Genomic DNA, 26,772 nt, shown 5'->3' with positions numbered 1-26,772 from the left:
AGGACAAACCCACCCGACGCTCCCGTAAGCACAGCCCTCTCAGCGCCCGGACGCAGGCATGGCCTCACACAGAAGCATGCCCTCGGACCGCTTATCCCCTCCCGCCCCCCACGTGGGAAGGCTCCTGCTCTGCTGCTGAACGGTAAATGCTGACATACCTTTCCGTGGTGAACGTAAAACCGATGAATGGCAAATGTAATCCAGAAAAGCCCGTGTGAGAACCCGGAGGTAATATTTCCTGCGCAAGAACACACACAACATAGAGGAAATTATGTTCAAACAAATGGCAAACGAGAGAAAAAGTATTACCCCAGGATGAACTCAAGAGTGCAGCGGGGAGAATGGAGGGCGCTTCTGGAATGTTGCCTACATGGTGCCACCTGCATGGGGCCGGGTACCAGCAGGTCCACTTCCCGCTCCTCGCAGGGGCCAAAGCGTGACGCAGCTAAGGGGATAAACCACTGCTTTTGATGATCGTAACGGCACGGACCCAACTTGGATCAGGCTGCTAACCGTGAACCGTCTAAAGTGGCAAGATCCCCACTCACCGTGACCCTGAGCAGGGAGGAGTGGGGGACACGGGGCAGGGGCTTGGGCTCTGGATTCTTGGCCTGAAACAGAGGCCAAGGCAGAAGCAGTGTTTGGAACCCAAAGATAGACTATTTTAGATAGGTTTACTACAACTCTGTTTTTCAATATAAGGGTCCTTCTCTATTAAAAATAAAAGAGGGCTTCCCTGGTGGCGCAGTGGTTGAGAATCCGCCTGCCGATGCAGGGGACACGGGTTCGTGCCCCGGTCCGGGAAGATCCCACATGCCGCGGAGCGGCTGGTCCCGTGAGCCATGGCCGCTGAGCCTGCGCGTCCGGAGCCTGTGCTCCGCAACGGGAGAGGCCACAACAGTGAGAGGCCCGCGTACCACCAAAAAAAAAAGAAATTAAAAAATAAAAGTTATTTATCTGGAGAATTTCAGTGTGGAAACAGTTTCTTTGAAGTCCAGGAAAAATCCTTTCAACAACGGTAATACTTTTCTCAGTCTTTTTTCACATCATCTAAACGTCTGCTCTTATTTTACTAAGAAAAAGTCTGTAGGGAATAATCAAGATTTTTCTTGCACTTGGTTGAAACCTCAGTTTCTCTATCCCCAAACAGAGACACACGTATAGACTAATAAGGCTGAGTTTGACGAGGCCAAAATAGTTTTACAGCATATGAGCAAAACTCTCTGGGGGCCAAAGGGATACTGACAAGTGCATCAGAGGCCCTGGCAGAAAAGGTCAGACAGCAGCCGGGTCCCAGGGCCACATCTCAACTTGGAAAAACCCACGACCTGAAACACCAGCAACTCAAAACCGGCCCGTCACCACTGTCACTCCTGACCTCCCAAGGCGCAAGGAAACGTTCACGCACACGCTGAACACACGTGACGGCAGGAAGTCCGGACGTCCTCACACACAGGGGCAGTGAGAAGGACCGGAAACCCTGAGTTCCACGTACTACCTGTGGGGCCGCAGGCGGGCCCCTGGCAGTGGTGACCACAGAAGTGACGTTCTAATGTGACGCTGTTTCGCAAATGTACAAAGCCATGAAGATAAAAGTAATTCTGTTGAATTCTAAAACAAAACAGCTATTTAATAACTCCATTTTACTCAAAGTGAGTAACCCATCATCATTTCCAAAAAGGGATGTTAAGGACCAAGCCGTAGGCTGGGATAAAAGGTACGTTTCCTTGAGACAATTGCCAACATTTCTAGAGCCCAGCACAGTTCTAAGATTTGCCACCTCCAAGGCGAGTGGCCCTGTGCGCCGCAGACCCCCTGGGGTGTGACACGGGGCGGGCCGCCGCACTCACAGCGTTCCTCAGCACGTCGTCATCCACGTCGAAGTTGGACGTGTCGGAAGGACTGCTCACATCTGGGATGTAAGGGGCTTCCAGGTTTCGTATATTTTCCCAGTTCAGTCCTTGGAAAAACGCGTGCTTCTTGAAGTCCTCCACCCCGTTCTGTCCCAGCCGGCGCTCCCTGCTGCAGATCAGCCTTTGGATGAGGTCTTTCGCCTCCTCGGACACGTCCGTGACGTGGGATGGGAACTGAAACCGCTCCTGGAGGGGGAGGGGGGCAAGTCAGAGGACACGAGATGAAAACACTCAGAAAAATCTAAGGTGCACAGACATCACAGGGAACAGAGTAGAAACAATAGCTCCAAAGCAACAGTCACTTTTTATTTCGTGGTAACTAAGTGCAACCAAAGCTAATGAAGCCAAATTCCAGAAAAGCAAACATAAAAATCATAAGTCTTGCTGGTTTTCCTCATGGCAGACTTGTTATCACATTGCACGTAAATTAAAACAGTGATAAATGTTCACCTATCAAGGTGGCAAAGAATGCAGACAACAGGCTGTGGGTGGAAGAGGAGCTGGCACAGCCTTTCAGAATGCATTCTGCCAACAGCTGTGGCGGCTCCACTTCTAAACATTTAGTCTAGAGAAACGGTCCCAAAGAGAAAACATAACATGTTCATGATGCCATTCTATTCTGACCGAGAACACTGAAAATTACCTAAACGCTCATCAAAAAGGGACTTGTTACAATAAGATACGGTGCCCACATACACGGAAGGTAAGGTCCACTTCCGTGTGCTGAGCAGAAAGATGACCAAAGCCCCGGTCACGTGCAGTGTGACCCATCTATTTAAACGCCCCCCCCCCCCACCAGCTGAAGTCCACGAGGCCACACCCCACCACGGCCCAGTGGGCCTGAGCTCTGAGCCGCCCCTGCCGTCCAGGCCTCACCTCTGTGATCTCTCAAGGAGGACAGCAGCACAGCTGCACAGGGCTGCGGTGGAGACGGAATAAAAGAACGAAGAGACCACTAGGCCAGGCCCCACAGGCAGCAGGCGCTCGGAAACAGCAGGTCTTAGAACTTAACCAAGTCCTATCTGTTACCTTAACGACGCTCATCACTGAGAAGTGCATGGGGTGTTTTTCACCATCTGTTTACTGCATGCACTTTTGCATGTCTGAAGTTTTTATAGTAAGTATATATTAATTTATAAATAAAAAAATATTTCTACTTTGGGAAAAGTGTTTTTTTAAAAAACAGTATAACTTGCTTTGATTTAAACAGAAGACCCTTTACCACTTCAGTGTGAATCTGCTCCCTACTTGAGCAAATAAAGGGAGACAGGGCTGCAGGACAGAGGGCAGACAAGTGGGAACCTTGCTGGGGTGTGTGAGTGACAGAGCAGGTGGGGAAAAAAGAATGCTGTAAGCAAACAGGCAGCAAGGATGAAACTGGCATTAGAAAGACATTTGATAAGGAGTATGAAGAAAAAACAGATGACAAAAACATTACAGATGGAAGAAGAAATAATAAACAGAAAAATGAAGGAAACAGAAGAAAGCAATGTTGAAGTGAAAAATGAACAGCTGAGACAAGGAAAGGGGAAAAATAAGAGGAAAAGAAATAGGATCAAGAAAGGACTAAGAACGCTACTACGTTGAGATGTGTGATCTGTTCATGACAACTGACTTCTGGGCAAACAGGTGTGAGAGTCTGAGCTGGCATGTGACGGATCCAGACGCACAGGTCAAAGTGGTCAGTGGGCCCCCCTCTCTGGCAATTCCCACCCCACGTGGCACCGCGGGTACCTGCGTCTTCCTACCGAAGCCCACTTCTCCTGCAGGGATCCTGGCCCGATGAACCCATCACCCTCTGCCAGGAAACAGGACCATCCCTGGAACTTCCCCTCCCACCCACGTCTTCTGTGTCAGCAGCCCGTGCAGACTCCCGTCTGGCCGCCCACCCTGCTCCACCCCACCCCTCTTCCCCAGCGACTCCCCCTCGGGCTGCTTTCCTTGACTTGGGGCCTGCGCCTCAGGACTGGAACAAACAGGGTGTGGAAATGCAACAGCTTACTTCATGGTTCATGATCTTTCCATATGTCTCCACAAGGGATTCTGCATAAAACGGTGTTTCTCCATAAAGCATCTCGTACATGCAGACACCTAGAGACCACCAGTCGCACTCGGGGCCGTACTTGCCCATGCCGTCCTCCATCGCCTGCAGGATCTCTGGGGAGATGTAGTCAGGGGTGCCCACGGCCACAGAGGACTGCACCTTAGGGGAGAGGGCGGTTGGTGTTGAAGGGAAACCCTAGGGCATCTCTACTTCCAAATTCCTAATTATTTTCTCTAAAACAGGGACAGCAGATGATGAAATCATCATGGAATAAAACTGGCACCTGATCATGATTTAAAAACCTAAGAATTCAAAATTCAATGCAAATAAGTGTTCCTACAGCACTAAACATCGGGCCGTGTCCAGAATGCACGAGACTCCTGCACACTGGGTCTTTCAACACCCAAATGCCCACCAAGCCTCCACACGGCACTGAAGACCCACATCCTCCACTGCGGCTCAAAGTGTGGTCCAAGGACCATGTGCATCCAGCCCAGCACTTCTCAGACTTTCCTGCAGGGACACCAGGTACCTGTGAGACAGAGGTTCTAAGACGCTGCATTTCTAACATGCTCCCAGGGGAAGTCCAGGCTGCTCACCCACACCCTACCCTCTCGCCCCCAAACAGGAACGTCTGGAAGTAGGTCCAGGGACCAGCTGGCTGCCCGGACACTCCTTACACGGGGCACTGGGAATGGACCTGAACGTAGCGACACCTCTGTGGAGAGCTACAACTGGCGAGGTGGCAACCATCCCGGAGAAGCCAAGGGGGCTGCGCAGGCTGAGAGGTCACAGACTGGCCTCAGAGCACGTGGAGTCCTCAGGCCTGAGGGTCAGGCAGGACACGGAGACAACAACCAAGAAGGCCCGTCTGCACAAAGACCAGGCTCTCCCTGGGTGCCAGCCCCAGAGCCATGTGCATGACCCAGCGGGGAGTCCTCAGGAGCTCTGACCGGGCAGCGGGGTGAGGGCCACCGGGACGGGAGTGCCATGCAGCTAAGAAAGGTGACCAACGCTCTGGCTCAGACCAAGGCCACTGCTCCCGTCATTACGAGACTGGCTTCGGGGACAGCACCAATATATCAGTCAACGCGGGGTCAAGACTTCCAGAAATAAGAGATTGGCTTTGTGGAGAGAAAGTGAGTAAATCGCTTCACTCTTCTGAAAACACTGTCAAGTGATGCCAGTTTTACAGATTCTTTTGCTGCTGCTTGAAAACTCACAGTAAGAAGGGGGGCAGGGGTCTGCTCTCCTCTGGAGAAGTAGTTGCATTAGACTTTATGATATGTGTAGGTTCTAAAGAAGAAAAGTCTCCCAAACACCTCACACTGAAACTGCGACAAGGGCCGCAAGGGAGAATGCAGACGATTCCCTAACGCAGTGGAAGCCGCTGGCTGGAAGCAGCTGAGTGAGGTGCGGCGGCCCCACGTGAGGCCACTCAGCCAGCGTGCTGGTCCCGCTGAGGCCCAAGCCCAGCCTCCTGGCGACTCCCACTCCGGGGAGGTCCTCCTGCTATGCAGGGAGTGTCCGTTGGCCCTTGGAACAGGGGTATCAAGGCCCCCATTTCTACATCTGCAACACCCTTGGCTGACAGGAAGTCCCGCCCCAGACAGAAATGAGAACGCACCGTCACCCAGTTAAGGTCTGTCCACCTGGCAGGCATTTTAAGCAAGGACCCAAGGGCTGCCTCTCTCTCACTGCCGTGCTGACACGCTTTTAGCTGCCTAGGGATCTGAGGAGACCTGACAACCCCCCGTTTAGAAGGCATACGTACTATTTTTGTAAACATAAAAAACAATAAAGATGTTTTAAACTTAATAGAAAATTTCAACTGTTTCCTAAGTGCATTCGTCTTAATTTACATTAATAAACTTGGTTTCTTAATTGTATCTCAAATTGAAAATGTAAATAAGCCCCTTCTAACTGCAAGCAAACCCCCAAACCAAATGGAAAATCTCCAACAAAAATACCTACAGTTCCATCATCATTCATCTTCAAACACGATCCAAAGTCAGCCAGGCGGATATGACCATTCACATCCAAAAGGACATTGTCAGGTTTAATGTCTCTGTTAGTAAAATAAATACATAAATTAACCATTTCCATGCAACACATTAGGTAGGTCAAAGCCCTTAACTGGTGGCGGATCATCGGGGGAAACGCCAGCATCAGTCACGACAGCTGTAACAATCCAAGAAAACATCCCGTGATGATGCAGTCGGGCATGGCAGCAGCAGTCACCAGCAGCGCCCATTCCCGTACAGCAGTTAATCCCCCATTAACACGCTGAGACACCGTTACTGTTCCCGCCCACCCAGCCAGCCTGCGAACCGATGCTTCCAGGGCACCTGCCTCGCGCCAGGCGCTGCTCTCGAGCCCGGACCTACGACAGTACCAAGACGGCGCTGCCCTGCCTTCACGAAGCCTCACACCAGCTGGGGTGTCAGGAAATGAACATGCAAATGCACAGACATGCACATGGTCTTGGTATCCCTGAGTACAATCCACAGGGCAAGTGCTACAAAGAAACAGGAGGCGATATAAAAAGAGGTAGAGGGATAGAGTGTGAAGCGAGTCAAGGTGGCCATTACCACTGAGAAGAGACACCTGAGCAACTGGGGCAAAACAGCTACAGACCAACAAAGCACCACGTACCCCCAAACTGTATTTTATAGACAACAACAGGGAAGCTCCAGAGTGGAGCAGTCTGCCCAGCTATACAGCAGCAGGAAAGTAAACTGTCCCACTAAACCTGTGGTCTTACTGACTGTCCTGTGCACTTGCCAACACCGGGCAGGGATGGGGGACAGCAGGGGGAACTTTAAGGAACTAGCCCTCCCTCCTGGCAGAATAAGTTTATGCGACTGGAAAAGCCACATAAGCACGAAAAGCAACATAAACTTTAAAAGCAGAGGAAGACATTCACCAAGAGGAGTACAAGGATGTTTCCAGCAGCACGACTCATAATAGCCACAAAGTGGGATCCACCTAGCGTCCACCTGCAGGAGACAGGTAAAGCAGCGGGCTGGCCTCGCGTGACAGAACGCTACACCTCAGTGAGGACACACGGGAGCACCAACTACTCCCCACACCACAGACGAGTCTCACAGAGAAATGCAAGCAAAAGGTGGTGACAATTCTCACCCAAAAAGATAAACAAAGCAAAAAACCCTTCTAGCACTCCAAACTGAAATAAATCTCCTTAAATAAACACTCAGGAATATGAAAAACAAAACAATATAATCCCTCAGTGAGTCAGAAAAATAAAAACTAAGAACAGGGGACTTCCCTGGTGGTTCAGTGGTTAACACTCCGTGCTTCCACTGCAGGGGGCATGGGTTCAATCCCTGGTCGGGGAACTAAGATCCCACGTGCCCTGCAGTGTGGCAAAACAAAAAGCAAACAAACAAAAAAAAACTACAAACAGAACTAGACGAACATAGGGAGAAGTGAAAAGAGAGTTGATTTAACCCAGGAAAGAAATAGAAGAAAAAGACAAAATCTTAATAGAAATAAGGACTAAATTATAAGATGCCAAAGGAGAATCAATTCAAATAAAAATCTAATGAAAGGCATTGAAGAAATGGAGGGAAAGGTCTGGAAGAATAAAAATGAGACAAAGAATTAAAAAGGGTCAGAGAGAAAGTAGCTGGAGACTGAAATGGAAGACAAGCAAAGAAGGCACAACATATACGTAACAGGAGTCCCTAAAGAAATCAAAACAATAAAACATAACTAACATTTGAAACTATACTCCAAGAGAACTTTCCAGAAGTAAAAAAGACCTGAATCTACAGACTAAAGGGCCCATCAAATTTAAAAATAAATAAATAAAATGTCCCGTTTTTTGGAGCCAGACAAGTTTATGGAACAACCAACCTGGAAGAATAGCTAGAAAAACACTGAAGAGAAAGAGGTATGATGGGGGGACTTGGCCCTACATGATTTCAAGCCTCCATGATTAAAGTAGTGTGGTCCCAGAGCACAGAGAGAAAGACGACAATGGAACAGAATAGAATGTCCAGAAACAGACTAAATTCATAAAGAAACTGAGTACATAATAAAGATGTTATCTCAAATCAGTGGGCAAAGACACAAATAAGTTTCATGCTGGGACAAATGAAGAGCTTTTTAGTTAAAGATAAAATAAAAAAAAAAAAATCAGATCCATTCTTTTTTTTTTTTTTTTTTTGCAGTATGCAGGCCTCTTCCGTTGCGGACTCTCCCGTTGCAGAGCACAGGCTCTGGACGCGCACGTTCAGCGGCTGTGGCTCACGGGCCCAGCCGCTCCGCGGCATGTGGGATCTTCCCGGACCAGGGACGAACCCGTGTCCCCTGCATCGGCAGGCGGACTCTCAACCACTGTGCCACCAGGGAAGCCCCAGATCCATTCTTTATACAAGAATAAACTCCAAATGGATCAGAGATCCATATGTAAAAAATAAAACTATTAGAAGAAAACATGGGTTTTCTTTTTCTCTGGGGGTTTAAAAAAAAAGTACTTCTAACTATGACTCAAAATCCCAATGTAATAAAAGACCAATAAATTTAATACATTAAAAAATTCTGCATGGCAAAAGACTACCATAAGCAAAATCAAAAAGCAAATGGCAAACTGGGAAAAAATATCTGCAACATATATTACAGATAAAGGGTAAATATTTAGCAACTGAAGGGAAAAAGCTAGAAATCAGAAAAATGGACAAATGACATGAAATAAACAACTCAGACACACAAAGATATAAAAATGAAATTCAACTCCACAAGAAAGACAAAATACAAAAACAAAATAACCCAACTGTATACCATCTCTAATCCATCAGATGACAAAAGCATAAAAATACACTATGTTGCCAAGGCTACAAGGAAACAGGCACTTTCACACACTGCTGGTAGGAACACAAAAAGGTATATCTCTAGGGAAGGAAACTGGCAACATCTGATAAAGCTAATAAAAAATATTAGTATATATCTAATATATATTTTATTTCTCTGTTGATCCAGTGATCCCACTTCTAGGAATTCACCCTAAAGACACAGCGACAATACAAAAAGATGTATGCACAAGGTTATTCATTACTGCATTATTTATAATTGCAAAATACTAGAAACAACCTAAATATCCACCCACAAGGGAATTAACTATGGTACCGATATATGTGGAGTGCTATGCAAATGTAAAAAATGAAGAGCTCCATGAACTGATACAGAATGATTTCTAGGATATATGTTAAGTGAAAAAAACAAAATGTGTAAGTGCATATTTAACCATGCTACCTTTTGTTTAAGAAAAGGAGAAATAAGGAAACATACCTGCTCATCTTGCATATATAACACACACACACACACACACACACACACACACACACACACACACACTCACGATAAACAGAAAACAAAGAACTGGTTACTTACAAGGGGCAGGGAATGAGGTGGATGCGATAAGGAAGGGAGTGACAGTTCTGAGTATAACCTTGTTTAGTTTCGGTATTATCGAAGCATGCTTGTGTTCTACATGATTAAAAAATGAAATGAAATCAACAAAGATGGGAAGGGGCGCCTGAAATGGAAAGCTGATGGAATCAGTGAACCCAACTGTATTTCAAACAAATAACACAACAGCACTGAAGGGAAATGGGGTAGAAAAAACCCCCAAACCTAAGTAACTTAACGGCAGAGAACCTGACACTTGCAGTTGGGAGGTGGGGTTAGGGCTAGGGTTAGGTTTGTTTTTAGTAGGATAAAAGCAGAGCGGGGGTCCCTGGTAGCTCAGGACTTCCCTGGTGGAGCAGTGGTTAAGAAATCGCCTGCCATCGCAGGGGACACGGGATCGATCCCTGGTCCAGGAAGATCCCATGTGCCGCGGAGCAGCTAAGCCCGTGCTCCACAACTACTGAGCCTGCGCTCTAGAACCTGCGCACCACAGCTACTGAAGCCCACGCGCCTAGAGCCCGTGCTCCGCAACAAGAGAAGCCACTGCAATGAGAAGCCCGCGCACCACAACGAAGAGTAGCCCCCGCTCGCCGCAACTAGAGAAAGCCTGCGTGCAACAACGAAGACCCAACACAGCCAAAAATAAGTAAATAAATAAATAAATTTATAAATTATAGTAATAAAAAAAGCAGAGCGATTCTGAAGCTACTTCAGATACATGGCAGGGCTGGGCAAATGACTGGACGTGCTGGTGCTGCTGAGAGCCAGAGGAGGAGGCGGAAATGGAACGGGAGAAAGCCGGAAGGGTAACTCGTGATTCCCAAATTAGACATGGGTCTGTGTGTATAAATGCGGACGTTTACGGACATGCACTTTACTCTGTCCACTGAGGGGCCTAAAGCAGACACCCTGTAACTCTGAGCACACCCAGCACCCAGATATGGTCTTTAAAACCATTCCCCACTAAAGGAACCAGGGTTCCTCAGAGAAGGTACGAGATGAGCCAGAAACTAAGGCAGTTCTCAAAAATGATGAGGGCATGTCAGAAACATGGGAGTCAGCTAGAAGGGGCTTCCACTGGCCAAATATGGGACAATATAAGCATAAAAAGAATTCAGACAATGACAAATTATAAACCCTTGGGGCGACAAAGGATCCACGTACCCACACTGATAATAAATAGACAAATGGGAGAGAAGGGAGGTGCTTCAATGTGGAGGGGATCCTGGAGTTTAGAAATCATCAGTTTGCACCCATCACAGTAAAGCCTGGCCCGGGCAAAAATCGTCAACAGACACTAAATGTAGGAGGAAACTCTGAAGAGGATGCATGCATGATCTTAAAGTGTCTCCCCACAGATTGCTTTTAGATACAAAGGGGGGAAAGTCCTAACTATGCAGCAGTGAATCACTACTTGAGTCTAAGAAGATGGGTGCGGAGGGTCTTCACAAAGGCCGCCCCTCCAGAGGTGTTCAGCTGCTAACCATCCGCGTGCACCTTTTCAATGGTGTTGGATTATCTGGGCAGCATGATTCTCTATTTAAACTATAATATCACCAATAAATGTTATTTTAAAAAACTGGAATTGCCCATTTGCATGCAGGGAGCTTACAAAGAAAGGCCCTCTCAGCGCAACCCCAGGGAGGCCGAGGGCAAGGACTAACCCAGAGCTCCTACCAGCAGTGCTTCCGAGCTGGGCAGGTGTTCCCCACAGCACCAACTGAGAGAGCAGCCAGTGCAAGGGCTGAGCGTCCCCATGGACCACCACCCTACTTGGGACTCACCCAGCCCATCCTCCCTCCAAACCCAGCGGTGGTCGCTTTTCCAGTAGAGTCAGGCGCACAGCTGAGAAGCAGCTCCAGGCCCCCAAAGTGCCTTTTCTCTAAAACGGTGGAACTGGCCGGGTGGGTGGGAGGGATTACAGCCCGGACAGAGTGCGGTCCGTTTTCCTTCCCTGTCTGCCCTTGATGCGCTGAAGAGGGAGGCCCTCCCGCCCGCTGCCGTCCCGTTTCTGAGAGACACACAGCGCGCCCGTGAGGCTTCCTACCGCAAAACCAGCCCGCAGGCTCGGTGGCGGTGGCGCGGGGCTGGTCCCCATGCCTCCACGGACGGGCCTCCGCGCAGGCCTGGCTCCTGGAGGCCCTGGGCCCCCTCTGTCTTCGTCCAGGTCCTCTACTCCTACTCCACACCTCTTCTACTCGACTTTCTAGTTTTTCTTTCCTAAGGCCTTTTTTGTTCTGAATATTCCTTCTCTTAAAAGTGTACCTGTTCTCATTTCGATCGTAAGCTGTATGTATTCTGTTCTCTCTGCCGATGAGATTTCCCAGCCGCAATCCTTCGGGAGCCTGCTGCTCTCGGTCTCCGCCTTTGCTGGTATCTGGGGCTGACCTCTCGGGAAGCGGCGGCAGCCACCGGGGTGGGGGGGCCCCAGGCCCGAGCTCCCCATTGCCTCTTGCACAGTGAGCCTCGCAGGGGTTCGAGGCCGGGGAGCAGCCATTCCGCATGCAGAAGGCCGGCCGGCGGGGCAGCGGGCACTGCCTGAAGCCGCCAAGGCCCACATCCTCCCACGGGAAAGGGCCCCAAGCTACGGTCTGAACCACGCTCCTCAAATCCACCAGAGATAACACTCTCATGCTGATGAAACTCATTTACTTCTGGCCCTGCCAAATGCAGCCTCAACTTACAACACATCCCCCTGAGACTGGGTAGGACTGACTTCCTGTATTACCTAACTTTGTGAACTTTCTAGCAAAATGCAAAGCTTACTGTTTTCACTAGGTCATTCAAGCACTTAGTCTGAATATGGAGTTGACTTCGAGGGAAAAAAAGTTTTCGAATTATATGTTTCCTACCATGCCCAGAGATTAAAAGATAGAGCAAAACTTCTACACAAGCAATTAAGAAAATGAGGAGAAAGCTTTCTAATTAGGGAAAAACAGGAAAGAATAAGCTATTCAAAAGGCAGTCAAATTAATTTCCCTGGAGCTCTGTGACAAATACAAAGACATTCATCTCTCTGTTGTAAATTAGGCAAAGTTCTCTCAAGAAGAGTATAAAATCTAATGTTGAAAACAACAATAACTGTTATAAAAGCAGGCATAACGACATTAAAGAAAACAGGAAAAAGAGGAAATGCCCTGTCCCAAACCTCATGGCCCTAAAAGCAGCAAACGCTATCGGGGGCAGCTCCCTGGGCTCGCCCATGACACGGGGACCTACGCACAGCGCCCTGGGCAGGGGCGTGTGGCCCCAGGCAAGCTGCCCCCCCCCCCCCCGCCAGGGCAATGAGGTCACACTCTTGGCAGGACTTGAAGGGCTGTTACTTTGACACTGGGAGCCATTGCTACCCTCAGAGCAGGAGCTGCGTCCGCTTAGGAAAATCCCGGACAGGCTCAGAGACTCAGCCCAACCACACTGCAAGGTCAGGGGACTCACGACAGCTGCAAAGCTCTCGACGGCAACACTGAATTCCACACGGGATCATCTATCAGTCACGTACGTGAATGGAATTAAGATGCTTCTCTCAAAAAAATTATTTCACACACCTCCTTTTCCAGAAACTATTGGAGGGTATGTGCCACCAAATCAAAAGAGTAAACCAAGAAAGAGAAAGACGCACAACTCAGAAAACAAGGGAGCCCATCCCAGGGAGACGGGAAGAGAACCTCTCCATTCAAAAAGAAACCTCAGGATGAGAGCCACCAGAGCAGGAAGGCGTGGGAAAGACAGATGGATGGATCCAGGAAGGGAGACCGAGGATGGCTGGCGCGTCTGAATGTACAGAACTTTAAAATTTGGTCACGATATTTGGGGATAGTTAGTGGCAGCTACATAGAGAAGTAGCCTAAGAAAAAACAGTGCAATTATTAACTTCAGAGGAAACAAAACTTTATATAGGAAGTGTAACTATTTATACCACAAGACTCATCTGTAATATTTACACAGTATATTATAAACACCAAACACTGATCTAACCAAAAGTTATTACATTTGACCCCTGAACAACACCAGGGCTGGGGTGCCAACCTCTGTGCAGTTAAAAATCTGAGTATAACTTCACAGTTGGCCCTCCATACCCGTGGGTCTGCACCCACAGACCGTGTAGGACTGTAGTATGTATTTAGCGAAAGAAATCTGAGTATAAGCGGACCCGTGTAGTTCAAACCCATGTTGTTCAAGGGCCAACTGTACTTTACTAACTGGGGCCAGATGGGAGAGGGAAGTTTGAGAGTTCGTGTGGGAGACAGGGATGAGAGAGAGATGTACTTACTTGTGTCAAAGAGTCAAATCACCATTTTGATAGACGTGGTCTAAGACCTGCCCACCCCCCACACAAAGTGAAACAGCAACAGAAGCCCGTTATTTAGAAATATGAAAGTAAACAGAAGAAACAAGTAAAAATTGTCCATCATTACCTATGGCAAGAGGCATCAGTGTGGGGGACGGCTGGAGACTCACGTTTTGTTATAAGCCCTGTACAGCTATTTGACTTTTTAAAGCTACTGCCGTGAAATACTTTGATAAAAATAAAATAAGTAAAACAGCACAAAACCAACAAAACCCCACCCCAAACCCAGAGGACTAAAGCACTGTCTTAAATGGCGGAATGAGACTGACACGGAGGCACAGGCTGGCTGAGGCACTAAGGCTGTTGTCCTGGCCGGGGTGTGGGGTGGGGGGCAGGAGGGGGCCCCCCACCCCCGCCTGACATGCAAGAGCAGTTACACTCACTCAATTCAAGTCCTTTACGATGCTGTGGTGTGAGCCCCTCTCCTCAACCCAAGCCCTCTTTCCTGAGTGTTTTATGGGTGATTGAGGCATGAGCTCTGGGGGCTGGGCAGGGGAGAACAGAAGCCAATGGCAGGTAAATATCAAAAGACAAGGTGACTTCAGCTGACAGCAATCAGAGTGTCACAACAGTCACATAAAGCTGGGGTCTCCTGGGAGCCAGGTGCTGGGGTGTAAAGCAACGACCTGGTAAGGCATCCTGCACCATGGCAGTCAAAGGGAGGACCCACTAACCGCACGACTTCCCTGCATAGCCTGGAACTGGGGTCCACGACTCAGGGGACTCTGAAAGGAATATCCTGACACACAAATATATAACAAGGTGATTACCTGTGCACGTAATGAAGCTGATGGATGGAATCGATAGCCAACACCATTTCACCAATGTAGAATCTTGCCATATCTTCTGGAAGCTTGTCCTCAAATTTACTGAGCAGGGTCAGTAAATCACCACCCACGTAATAATCCATGACTAAGTACTACAGTTAGGAAGAGAAGGGCAGAGAAGACAACATTCAGTCACCACGAAACCTAACAACCAAAGGTCAGCTTTCACCGCAGGAGCTCTGGACTCCTCTAGTCCGGGTGGATGGCTTCCTGCTGTTCCTGTCACCCAGGACGTCCCCCCAGAACAGGACCCTGATGGACCATAATGCTGCTGTAGTTGCGAACAGATTTCAGCAAATACTTATCCTTCTTGTCAATAAAATTTCTACCTGTACAACACAATCAGATGGTATCAATACAGAAGTCACATTCTATTTATAAACTGATGAAAGAACCACTGGTTTCTTTTTTTTTTGGATTTTATTTTATTTATTTTTATACAGCAGGTTCTTATTAGTTATCTACTTTATACATATTACATATTAGTGTATGTATGTCAATCCCAACCTCCCAATTCATCCCCCCACCTCCCCTTTCCCCCACTTGGTGTCCATATAAGGGGATACCTGTGTCTCTATTTCTGCCTTGCAAACTGGTTCATCTGTACCATTTTTCTAGATTCCACATCCATGTGTTAATATACTATATTTTTCTCTTTCTGACTTACTTCACTCTATATGACAGTCTCTAGGTCCATCCATGTCTCTACAAATGACCCAATTTCGTTCCTTTTTATGGCTGAATAATATACAAGATATTGTCATGGGGTTTTTTTGCCCCACCAGGCGGCATACGGGACCTTAGCTCCCTGACCAGGGATTGAACCTGCACCCTCTGCAATAGAGGCGCAGCATCTTAACCACTGGGCCACCAGGGAAGCCCCCGAAAAGACTGCTGATTTCTTGATATCGTTAAATCTTCCTATGTAAACTAGCAGTGTTATTATTTTTGATTTGTACAAATCATTTTTTCATATTCTTCAGAAATATTTTACCCCAATCCCCTTCATTTTTATTGAAGACTCTTTAAATTCTATAGTGCTTTACAATTTTGAAGTTTCACACACATGTTCCCATATAATCCCACAGAAACCCCCTTTCAATTCCCTACCTCTGTACTGCGCCTCTCCGTTCCCTCTCCCCAATGGTAACCATTAGTTTGTTCTATGTATCTGTGAGTCTGCTTCTTTTTTGTTATATTTACTAGTTTGTTGTATTTTTTAGATTCCACATGTAAGTGATATCATACAATATTTGTCTTTCTCTGACTTATTTCACTTAGCATAATACCCTCCCATCCACCCATGTTGCTACAAATGGCAAAATTTCATTCTTTTTTATGGCTGAGTAGTATTCCATTATAGATATGTTATATACATATATACATCTTCTTTATCCATTCATCTATTGATGGATGCCTAGGCTGGCAATTGTAAAAAAAAAAAAAAAAAAAAAAAATGCTGCTATGAACACTGGGGTGCATATATCTTTTCAAATTAGTGTTTTTGGTGGGTTTTTTTTAGATATATACCCAGGAGTGGAATTGCTGGGTCATACAGTAATTCTATTTTTAGTTTTTTGAGAAAATGCCATACTGTTCTTCATAGTGGCTGCACCAATTTACATTCCCACCAACAGTGTAGGACAGCTCCCTTTTCTCCACAACCTTGCCAACGTTTCGTTATTTGTGTTCTTTTGGCTGACAGCCATTCTGACAGGTGTGAGGTGATATCTCACTGTGGTTTCGATTTGCATTTCCCTGATGATTAGCGATGTTGTGCGTCTTTTCATGTGCCTGTTGGCCATCTAGATTTCCTCTCTGGAAAAATGTCTAATCAGTTCTTCCGCCCTCTTTTTTTTTTTTTTTTTTTTTTTAATTTATTTATTTTGGCTGTGTTGGGTCTTCATTGCTGCGCGCGGGCCTTCTTAGTTGTGGTGTGTGGACTTCTCATTGCAGTGGCTTCTCTTGCTGCAGAGCACGGGCTCTAGGCGTGCAGGCTTCAGTAGTTGCAGCACAGGGGCTCAGTAGTTGTGGTACATGGGCTCTAGAGCACAGGCTCAGTAGTTGTGGCACGTGGGCTCAGTAGTTGTGGCACACGGGCTTAGTTGCTCCGCAGAATGTGGGATCTTCCCGGACCAGGGATCAAACCCGTGTCCCCTGCACTGGCAGGTGTATTCCTAACCACTGCGCCACCACGGAAGTCCCTTCCGCCCATTTTTTAATCAGGTTAAAGAAGAATAAACAAATAATATTTTCAAAATGTCTGAAGAAAAAAAAACAGAATGAAGTCCCATAACATACATTAAAAAGAATTGAAGGGCTTCCCTGGTGGTGCAGTGGTTGAGAGTCTGCCTGCCGATGCAGGGGACACGGCTTCGTGCCCCGGTCCGGGAAGATCCCACATGCCGCGGAGCGGCTGGGCCCGTGAGCCGTGGCCGCTGAGCCTGCGCGTCCGGAGCCTGCGCTCCGCAACGGGAGAGGCCACAGCAGTGAGAGGTCCGTGTACTGCAAAAAAAAAAAGAAAAAAAAAAAAAAGAATTGAAAATTAAAAGTTTTGTGTTGATTCACAGATATAGTGAGAGACTAATGAAATACAAAATTCAAAAGGAAAATAAATGTATATGGAAATTTAACCTACAGTAAAGGCAGGAGAGGAAAGAGCAGATGCAGATTCACGGTGTCTCACTGGAGACCCCAGCCCACAGATAGGCAGCTGAGCCTCTGTCTCTCCAAGTGTCTGCTCCCCGAAGGGATGGTGTTTCTACACGTGCAGGGAGGATATTTAATGTTTGAGAAAGGGCATCTTGGGCTATGGTTTGACGGGTATCTCTGCTGGCTCAGCACACACTATATAACCTGTTCTCAGAGCCCGTGCTGCATTTCCCAGTGAGCTGAGCTGTCACTGCCGTCAGTAAAGCTGTGTCACCTGCACCTGACCCGCTTTCTCTGCCCGGGAACCTCGGGAATGGCCACGCCTCATTTGAGTGATTCCAGCAGTTGATGACCTGCCTGATTCTGACTCTGGGGGGGACTCGACTCCCCCAGGGCCATGGGTGGTAAGAGTCTGCGATCGGTCCAGGGAGGGACCAAGCGTGTGGGGACGTGGGGGCAGGACATCCCAACATTTGGATACCCTTTGTCTAGACCACCAACTGGCACAGGCAGAAGATGTCAACTTCTTAAAAAAAAATGTGGAAATAACAAACATCCTTGATTAAGAAAAATAGATGATCTTCTTCTGAAGATACGCTAGAATGAAAACTTCCTGGACAGGAACTTTTTCTTTTTCTTTGTGAGAAATCCTTCCCCTCCAAAATTGGAAGGACTTTATAAATCATGTCAAGAGGCACACACAAACCAGCATAGGCAGAAGACGCCAACTCCTTTAGGAAAAAAAATATGTGGAGATGACAAACATCCTTGATTATGACAGACCATCTTCTTCAGAGCAAATGCTAAGATAATAACTGCCTAGATGGGGAAAATACATATATACACGTACATATATTTAATCAGTGGAAAAAATGACTGAAGGGTTCGACACTCCAGGGGGTGCTCTAAAAGCTAATGGCCCAAAGTGGAAGCACAAATAATATTCCATCAAGTTCTATGCAGTTTAAAACTATTTCTCCAGGTTCTCCTGCCACACGAAGAGGACACAGGACCAGAGAAGGGAGGTGAATACCTAAAATCACAAAACCAGCGGCTCTTATTAGAAAAACAGTTTCATGAACAAACTGAAAGGTAAGTTCCTATGGGTGCATCCCCACGGAAGGGTCAGAGAATGCACTGCTGGAGTGGAAACCAGAGCCCCAAGAGGGCAAAGGCCGAGGCACTGGGTGCGCTCCACCAACAACACCAGGCCGTCCCTTCACCCAGCGCTCACGGGCCCCGGGCCAGCAGTGCTGGGCAGCCCTTCACCGGAAGACAGTCTTCCACCGGAAGACAGCCCCTCTGGCTGCACCCTGAAGGCTACGGTGGAGGAGTCCCAGGGGCTGTGGAGACCCGGTGGGGTCATCCCACCAGTCAGAGAGAGACTGGCATAGCCAGAGTCAGGGCGGCAGCCAGCACCCCTACTGCTGGGGCTGCCGAGCAGAGACTGCTGGAGAAGCTGTTCCTCACAGGAACCGCCCCCTTTGATGCTTTTAAGAGATGGATGCTCTGGTCTGAGCAGTTAACTTCTAACCAATGAACAGAGAGAAGAAGTCCCACTCCCCAATGGCTCAGCCAGAGAGACAATCCTTTAGTATTACGGAGATCTTAGTACTAAGAGCTACCGTGCGTGGTGTAACTATGACGTGCTACGCCTTCAGGTTCTATGACTTACGGCCACCATCACTGTTAATCCTCAAAACAGCCCTCACCACAGCTACTGTCATGACCGCGGTTTACAGATAAGGAAAGGAGGCTTGATGACGCGGCCTAAGTCACCCAGTTAGCAAGTGGCAGAGCTAGGATGTGAACCCAGGCAACTGGACTCCAGGCCCCTGATCTTAAATGAGGCATAGCGTCTCCTGGGAGAGGGCCGCCATCAGCCTGTGGCCGGGCCTGTCTAAGGAGGAAGGCTTCCCTGCAGACCCCTGCTCTCAACAGCCCTCCCGTCCTGCCTCAGAACTCGGCTTTCAAGACTCACCTCACTTGACCCCTCCGCCAAGAAGCCTCCCCGATCTCCCTGCCCCCTCCTGCCCAACGGCAGCCTCAGCCAGGCCTCCCACCCTGGCCTCCTGGCACTGTCGCCCACCCCTTCCATCCAAGAGCGGCTTCTACGGGCAGGAGTCCTGTCTCTCCCACACTTGGCACAATTCCGGTCACACAGATGACTCTCAAAGGACGTTTGCTCGCTCACTCTCTCAAAAACAAACTTGTTGGCACCCGCTAGGCGACGGGTCCCTCCTCCACGGGGCTGACATCACGTCGGGGGAGGTGAGCACAGGAATTCAGAGTGACGGGGACCAGGAAGAAAACCCAACTGTAGGCGTGGGAGGGCCCGATGGCAGCTCCTGCACACGGACCACGCGAGGACCCAGGCCCAGGGGTCTGAAAGGCGGGAGGTAGCCGGCTGGGCCAGGGTCGCCTTCCAGACAAAGGGACTGAGAGGGGCAGGAACGTGGGCCCTGGAGACACGGGGACTAGCGACTGGGGCAGAGCACGGCGGGTGCAGATGGGGCGAGGCCAGGCCCTGCGGGCCACGGCGGAACTGCGGGCTCCACTCTGAGAGCCGTGAGAAGCTGCGCCCCGCTCCACGTGTACAGCTTCCTCTGGCTGCCCTGTGCAGGGCAGACTCAAGGGGGAGGGATGAGAGCAGGACGGAGAGGGGCCCGGAAGGAGGAGAGGGTGGGGAGAGCGACAGCTGGGCCGAGCGCAGGTAATCGGGGCAGCAGACCACAGCCCTGTGGATGGACACGCGGGTGAGCGAGAGTCGGGTGCCCCTAAAGAAAACAGTGGGAGTGAGGCAAGCGCCACATCTAGCGGAGCTCAATGGTTTCCCTGTCCACCTAGAAATCTGAAAAAAACAAAAGTGTATCACAGCAGTGCCAAATATGATTGATGGGCTCCAGGAAAACAAGTTTACAAGAAGAGTAACCTGCAAAGGCTGATAAGGCAGGCAAGTAGAAACGGATTTTTGGAATAAGAGAACGCTACCAATTATATCCCCTGTCACATAACACAGAATCCTGACTTGAGTCAATAAGGCAACACCCTTTTAGTCACTGGTGAAACAAGTTTAATTTTTATAAAACGCCCAGTCTAGATACCCACAGTAGCAACTCTAACGCAAGCGGGCTCCGTGTCACGGACGACCCCTCACCCGCTGCACCCCGCGCCCCAGCGGCACTCAGGCCGCCCACTTCCCACCTCGTCCCTCCTCACTCCTCCCCGCAGGGCAGCGACTGCCCCTAAAAACGCCACTCGTGGGTGGCAGAGGCAGGAGCCAAACCCGGTCTTGCAGCCCCGTGTTCACGAGCTAGGAAGGGCCAGGGCCCCTGCCATCCTTCTGTCTGCAGTTTCCACCACACGTCTGATTGGGCAGCCCCCAAACTCAAGAAGATGCTCCATCATCGGAATTCCTTACCGGCCGTCCCAACTCAGAATAAGCTGGCAACACGCTATGCTGACTGCAGGAAAATATGTGAAACAAAAAAAGTTGCCTTCCTTCTGTACAGACCCAGACTAGAATTCCTTAGAGACTTCATTCCGTTCTTATCAAAATAGGAAGTGAACTGGAGGCAGTTCACTCAACGCAGGGACACTACTGGTCCCGGAAGCAATGGGTTACGGAGAGATGGCCCCAGGGCAAGAGGACTCTGCTCTCGGCCAGAGCGAGGCCACCACGCACCGCCTCCTGCCAGAGGGGCCCGGGCTGGGTCCTGGCACAATCCCTGTATCTGTGTGATAAGCTTGGACAAATGACTTCCTCCCTCTTTGCCCCAGACCCCAATCATAAAATGGTGAAAGATCATGAATGCCTAACTCAGTTGGCCACTGGGAAGACTGACCGTGATAACCCACAGGCTGTGCTCGATAATCCCCAGCTGCCCCTTCCATCAAAACACATATTTTGGGGCTTCCCTGGTGGCGCAGTGATTGAGAGTTCACCTGCCGATGCAGGGGACACGGGTTCGTGCCCCGGTCCGGGAGGATCCCACATGCCGCGGAGCGGCTGGGCCCGTGAGCCATGGCTGCTGAGCCTGCGTGTCCGGAGCCTGTGCTCCGCAACGGGAGAGGCCACAGCAGCGAGAGGCCCGCGTACCGCAAAAAAAAAAAAAAAAAAAAAAAAAAAAAAAAAAACCAAAAAAACCAAAAAACACATGTTTTGTCAATCTAAATAAAGAGTATAACAAACTATTTTACCTAATCCTAGACTACTGAATCTAAGAGATTTCTCTGATGTCTGCAAGAGATTATTTTAAGATAAATAAAAGAAATCCTCCATGACTCCACTTGCTGTAAGCAAATGGAGCCCACCACTGAGAGTGAACTTACAAGTCAGCTGTTCTTGAGAACACAGCCGAGGCCCCTGCCTTCGGAGCCCCATGCGGCCACTGCTGGGGGAACGTGCCAGCTGCGCCCCGGCTGGAGGAGCTGGGCTGAGATCGGCTTCCCTGAGGTCTGCCCAGGCCCCGTCTACCCAGAGCTCCACGGTGCGGACATTTTTAGGTTTAGGTAAACCTGGGAAGTCATTCTCAGAGTTAAAAGCCCTAACAAAGCGGTCGTGAGTCACTCAGGGCCTGAGCCAAAGGTCTGGTTTCCCTTTCACTCCGAACTGGTTGTCTCACACCTGCTCTACTAGGCGTCTGAACTCAATTCTACCCACACACGTGAATCACAAAGCTGACTAGCCTACACTGCAAGTGAGCCCCAGCTCCAATCAGAACAAACAGGTAACAAGAACCACCCCAAAACCTGTGTCAGCGGCTCCAGTGGGGAGGGCTGCAAACGAGCACATGCCACCCGACCTGGCCGTCAGGGAAACGTGGCAGAAACACCCACTCAGTTAAAGGGTCAAACATTTTACATCCCCACAGCAATTTCTTATTCTTTTACATAAGATAGGAAACGTTTTAAACCCCCAGTTTATAATAAACCAAGTGAATAAAATAAGCACCTTATCTAGTGATTAGAGGAAAAAAGTCCACCTGATGATTACATGAAAACAAACCCTCAGTTTTATCTGTCAAATATACATTTAAGCAGCGACAGTTCCGAAGTGTCTCACTCATTTTTTAGTGGCAGCACAAAGGAATCGAAACACTTCAGTGAGATGCCATTTGATAGAGTCCGTAAGTTCTTGGTGACCCACACCTACCAGGTAATTTTCATCCTGAAAGGCATAGTGCAGCGTGGTGATCCACTGACAGTCCCCATTCACCAGCACGTCGCGTTCTTCCCGGAAACAAGCCGTCTGTAAAGAATTGGGGAGAAAGTCGGTCTGTGTCCATCGGGAAAGTGCCCTGCAGAGCACAGTCCCAAGTAGACAGAGGCTCTGGAGACAGTGTCCCCTGTCCTCTGGGACGCAGGGACCCAGGCGCACCGCCGCCTCCCGGTGAGGCTCCTGGCACCAGCTGAACCTCTGCTCTCTCCTACTCCTGCAGCCCGACCCTCACCCCGGTGCACCAAGGGCCGCTGAGAACTCACCTCCCCACCTCTGGCTCGCACCCCACACACACACACACGCCGCTTCCAGGGCCAGCACTCCAGGTTCACCCCAGCTCACACGCGCGTTTCAGCTACAGCTTCTGAGCTGACCCCCATTCCAGCGTCGCCGACTTCTCGGGGTAGCCTGCGGTGTGGCTGCCCTTCGTGTCCCGTCCCCTCCACCCCACCCCCATCTCAGGACTAGAGTTCAGGAGCCACACGGCTGGTGGGACAGGGCACAAACCTGCTTACTGATCTGAGTTACAGATCTGGGTCCGTTATTTGCAAGAAATGTGATTTATTTACAGCCTACCGATGCACACAATCCTAACAGGATTCTACTATGAAGAGCCACGGCCTGTAGCTCATGGGCAACAGGCCGTCTTTTAGGCTGCTGTGGGGTGGTGGTTGTTTTTTTTAAGAGCTTTAATACACAGGTAGAATCTGTATTTAAAAGAAACTAGGTCTTTGGCATAATTATAATAAGATGTCCTCTTTCTTGACCACAGAAGATTTTAACTCCTCCTTGTATTTCCAACTTGCAAAGCTTAAGAAAAATAACAGCACCCCTAGGGGAGGGTTTATACACACAGCACCGCAGCAAGCTCTCCACCTGTTCTCTCAGGGAGTCTCCTGGTGACCTTTAGAACTTGTTTTTCTACAAGTTTTTCTTTTCTAAACTTTTAAAAAGAGTTTTTTTTCCTTCGAAAATGGGATTGAGGTAGATGTGCCCCATTCTCCTAACTGAAGCAGACGAGAGAACGAACAACGTCCAGATGTGCAGAGACGAGTGGTTCTGGAACTACCATGGTCCCCAGACCACAGGCCTGGGGAAGGGGCGGCAGAAGGAAAACCTGAGTCCCGGGGCCTGGGCCAGCCCAGAAGCCCCAGTGTCTGGACCACTGCTTCCACCAGATTCTGATCCACATCCTCAAGCGCCTACCTAACAACATTCAGCATGAAGCCCATTCTTACACCGGGATTGCCAGCATGGCACCCACACGGAGGAAATATACATATTGTTCAGTAGTTTTAGGAGCAGATGAACTTTCTAATGTTTTTTTTATGACCAAAAAAAAAAAAAGAACTAAAAGCCCAGCCTGGTCTACAAGTTATGAACTTCCATTGCCTAGTGACTTTTCTACTGCCAACTCTTGTTGAATTCATGCTTTTAAAGATGAGTTTTTGAAGTCAATATTATAAAATTAAATGTTTAAAATAACCTTACTAAGGGCTTCCCTGGTGGCATAGTGGTTAAGAATCCACCTGCCAATGCAGGGAACACGGGTTCGAGCCCTGGTCCAGGAAGATCTCACATGCTGTGGATCCCACTAAGCCCGTGCGCCACAACTACTGAGCCTGCACTCTAGAGCCCATGAACCACAACTACTGAGCCCATGTGCCACAACTACTGAAGCTCACATGCCTAGAGCCCGTGCTGTGCAACAAGAGAAGCCACCAAAATAAGAAGTCCACGCACCACAAGAGGAGCAGCCCCTACTCGATGCAACCAGAGAAAGCCCACGTGCAGCAACGAAGGCCCAGTGCAGCCAAAAATAAATAAATAAAATTTTAAAAAATAAAAATACAATTAGGCCTACTAAATGAAATGTGAATAAAAAGATAAATTACCGTAACCAGCATTGTATCTATATTACATTTTTGTATGTATCACACACACATATACTTACAGCCCATTGTACACATTCTAGGATAATCACCATGATTAGCAGACAATCTTGGACTTGGTGCTGAGTATGCCAGTTAAATAGGTTCTGTGTAACCAGATTTACATTTAAAAAGCAATATTTACTTGTTTAAAATGTACTCACTCACGGTGACATCTGGGTAAATATTAACTAGTGTGATAAGGTGAGAATCGCCTCTCCCTAACCTGAGGACCTCACACACACTTCACTCCAGAGGTTAACATAACAAGTCATAGCACATATGGCTCAGTTATCACCTTTCAAAAATCAATCACTCCTGTAAAAATATAAACTTCAATAGAATTTGCTACTAGTATTTCTTTCTCCAAACACTTATTCCTTTCCCAAACTTTCACGCAACAGTAGCTTTTTTCCCCCACAAGAGAACTGCTTCAGTGATTTTCCTGTGTTTGCCAACATGCCAGTGATGACATGAAGAAGGGATGCTGGGGCCGAGGCTGCAGCACGAGGTGAGGAAGGCGATGGGTGAGGATGGTGGGGAGGATGCCAGCGGAGCCAAGAGGGACGGAAGCTCGGAAGGGGGTGGCTGAGGCCAAGTCATGGGCCACCCACATTTCGAACCCTGGTGGCTGCAAAACTGGTGATGACTCAGTCAACCAGCATACATTTATTGAGCAATAAACAGGTGTAAGACCTTGTCCTGGGTGCCACAGCTGGAAAGAGGAAACGGGTGTAGACAGGGAAGGAGGAGAAGCCACACACAGTTTAATACGATGAACCTGAGACGCCAGGGGGGATGCTGAAGCGGAAGTGCCCGGCGAGGGAGGGAAAACCCGAGCTCAGGAGAGCCACGCAGCCTCAGCGAGAGGCGTGTGTACTGTTCGCACAAGGCGGCGACTGTCATCGGCAGGTAAAAATCCAGAACAAAAGAGGAAAGGGCCGCCTAGAATCACAAGGAGGGTTTAGTGACAGGATGAGAGAGGCCAGAAACCACAGAAGAATCGTCCAAAGGAGGAGGTGGCTGATTCTGGAGGGGAGAGCCCCGAGCACACACAGGGCAGCAGCGGCGTGAGGAGGGGAACAGCGGCTTGGGCGCAGAGCAGGCACTGAGCCAATGAGAGGACAAAGGACAGTGATGGGGCAGCTCAGAAAGGACAAAGCCAGGAGGTTGATGGCAACATGCCCTTGGAAAGGAAGGACCCTTGGATCCGAGGCGAATGTGAAATGGAGGAACACACAGGGCAGGTGGTACAGAGAGACGCTGGGAGGCAGTGGAGGTGAGTCTGGGGAGGACCAGAGGGAGAACCTGTGTCTCAGTGGGGGCTGGGCGTGGGGCTGGGGAGAGCGGGGTCGGCGGCATGAAACAGCCGCCACAGGGATGGACGAAGAAGAAAGAAAAAGCGGGTCAGAGGCTGCCATGCAGCAGCCATCTACTTTTATTTATAATCTCCACTCCCCTCGAGGAGGGAATACAAAACACTTCCATATTCAATAATTCCTTCTGCAGAGGGAGCAGAAGTGAGATAAATGCCTGAAGGGTTTGGTTTTGTTTTTTGGGTTTTTTTGGCCACTCCACAGGCATGCAGGATTCTAGTTCTCCGACCAGGGATCGAACCCAGGCCCCTTGCAGTCGAAGTGTGGAGCCTTAATCACTGGACCGCCAGGGAAATCCCCCCATGGAGGATTTAAACTGCCCCTGCAGACACCCCTGAGGGGGAACTCGTGAGCAGGGCACCTGGTAGTGAGTCAACAGCAAGGCAGACGGCGCTGGGAGGGGGCTGAGGTCCTGCCGACAAAGAGCGGCCTGCTCTTGTCAAGGAAGGAAGGCCAGACGTGGTCTTACCCAGCTGGGCTTCATCACCCCTTTCCTTGCATATAAACCCGTTTACTTATTTATTTAATGCTCCACACTTACCTCTGCTCTTTTAAGCATCTCCCACTTGTTGAGGATTTTCATGGCATATATGCGTTCAGTGTTCTTCATTTTGACAACAGCAACCTGCCACACAAATGGGAGTTTAACAAAAATTTAGTTAACAGAACACAAAAGGTCGGCACATTTCATATAACTACAGTGAAATCTCAATTGCCTGGAAACCCTGGAAAATGACCTGTTAAGGAAAGTAAAGTTTTCTACGTGAATAAAGATTTGCCCTTTTAAGCATCAAAACTTGATTTTCACTACACTGCAGCTTGAATGATCTCACCTGCTCAGTCCAAAACGCTTCAGTGCTGAGCACCGGTGCACACAGGGGTCTACTGGCCTCTACTCTGGTGCGTCTGGGGATTTTCACAGTAATGGCTCTTGAAGTTCGTCAGTGGCTCCCAAGCTCCCCTCCTGCATTCAAGGGCTCCATCCCCGCTCACGCCTACCCGCCTCCACCAATGCCCATGTCCACTT

General features: G+C 48.9%; 1 protein-coding gene across 2 annotated transcripts in view; it reads right to left on the bottom strand.

Annotated features, from left to right (window-relative positions):
- CDC42BPB (CDC42 binding protein kinase beta) overlaps positions 1–26,772 on the bottom strand; it is a 110,641-nt gene that overhangs the window by 38,880 nt on the left and 44,989 nt on the right. For both annotated transcript variants that reach the window (XR_010839371.1, XM_059058195.2), the window contains exons 3-9: positions 26,287–26,370; positions 22,373–22,468; positions 14,509–14,657; positions 5,932–6,025; positions 3,916–4,116; positions 1,851–2,099; positions 159–238 (exon numbers count right to left, since the gene is read on the bottom strand). Coding sequence is in view for 1 of the 2 variants with exons in the window: in XM_059058195.2 (XP_058914178.2) it covers positions 159–238; positions 1,851–2,099; positions 3,916–4,116; positions 5,932–6,025; positions 14,509–14,657; positions 22,373–22,468; positions 26,287–26,370 (953 nt within the window). In the remaining variant the exon portion in view is untranslated. The remainder of the gene's footprint in view (positions 1–158; positions 239–1,850; positions 2,100–3,915; positions 4,117–5,931; positions 6,026–14,508; positions 14,658–22,372; positions 22,469–26,286; positions 26,371–26,772) is intronic.

This window comes from Kogia breviceps, chromosome 3 (genome assembly GCF_026419965.1).
Source record: "Kogia breviceps isolate mKogBre1 chromosome 3, mKogBre1 haplotype 1, whole genome shotgun sequence".
NCBI classification, from domain to species: Eukaryota; Metazoa; Chordata; class Mammalia; order Artiodactyla; family Physeteridae; genus Kogia; species Kogia breviceps.
Note: the sequence above shows the minus strand (reverse complement) of the source record. Positions and strands in the feature narration are given on the sequence as shown.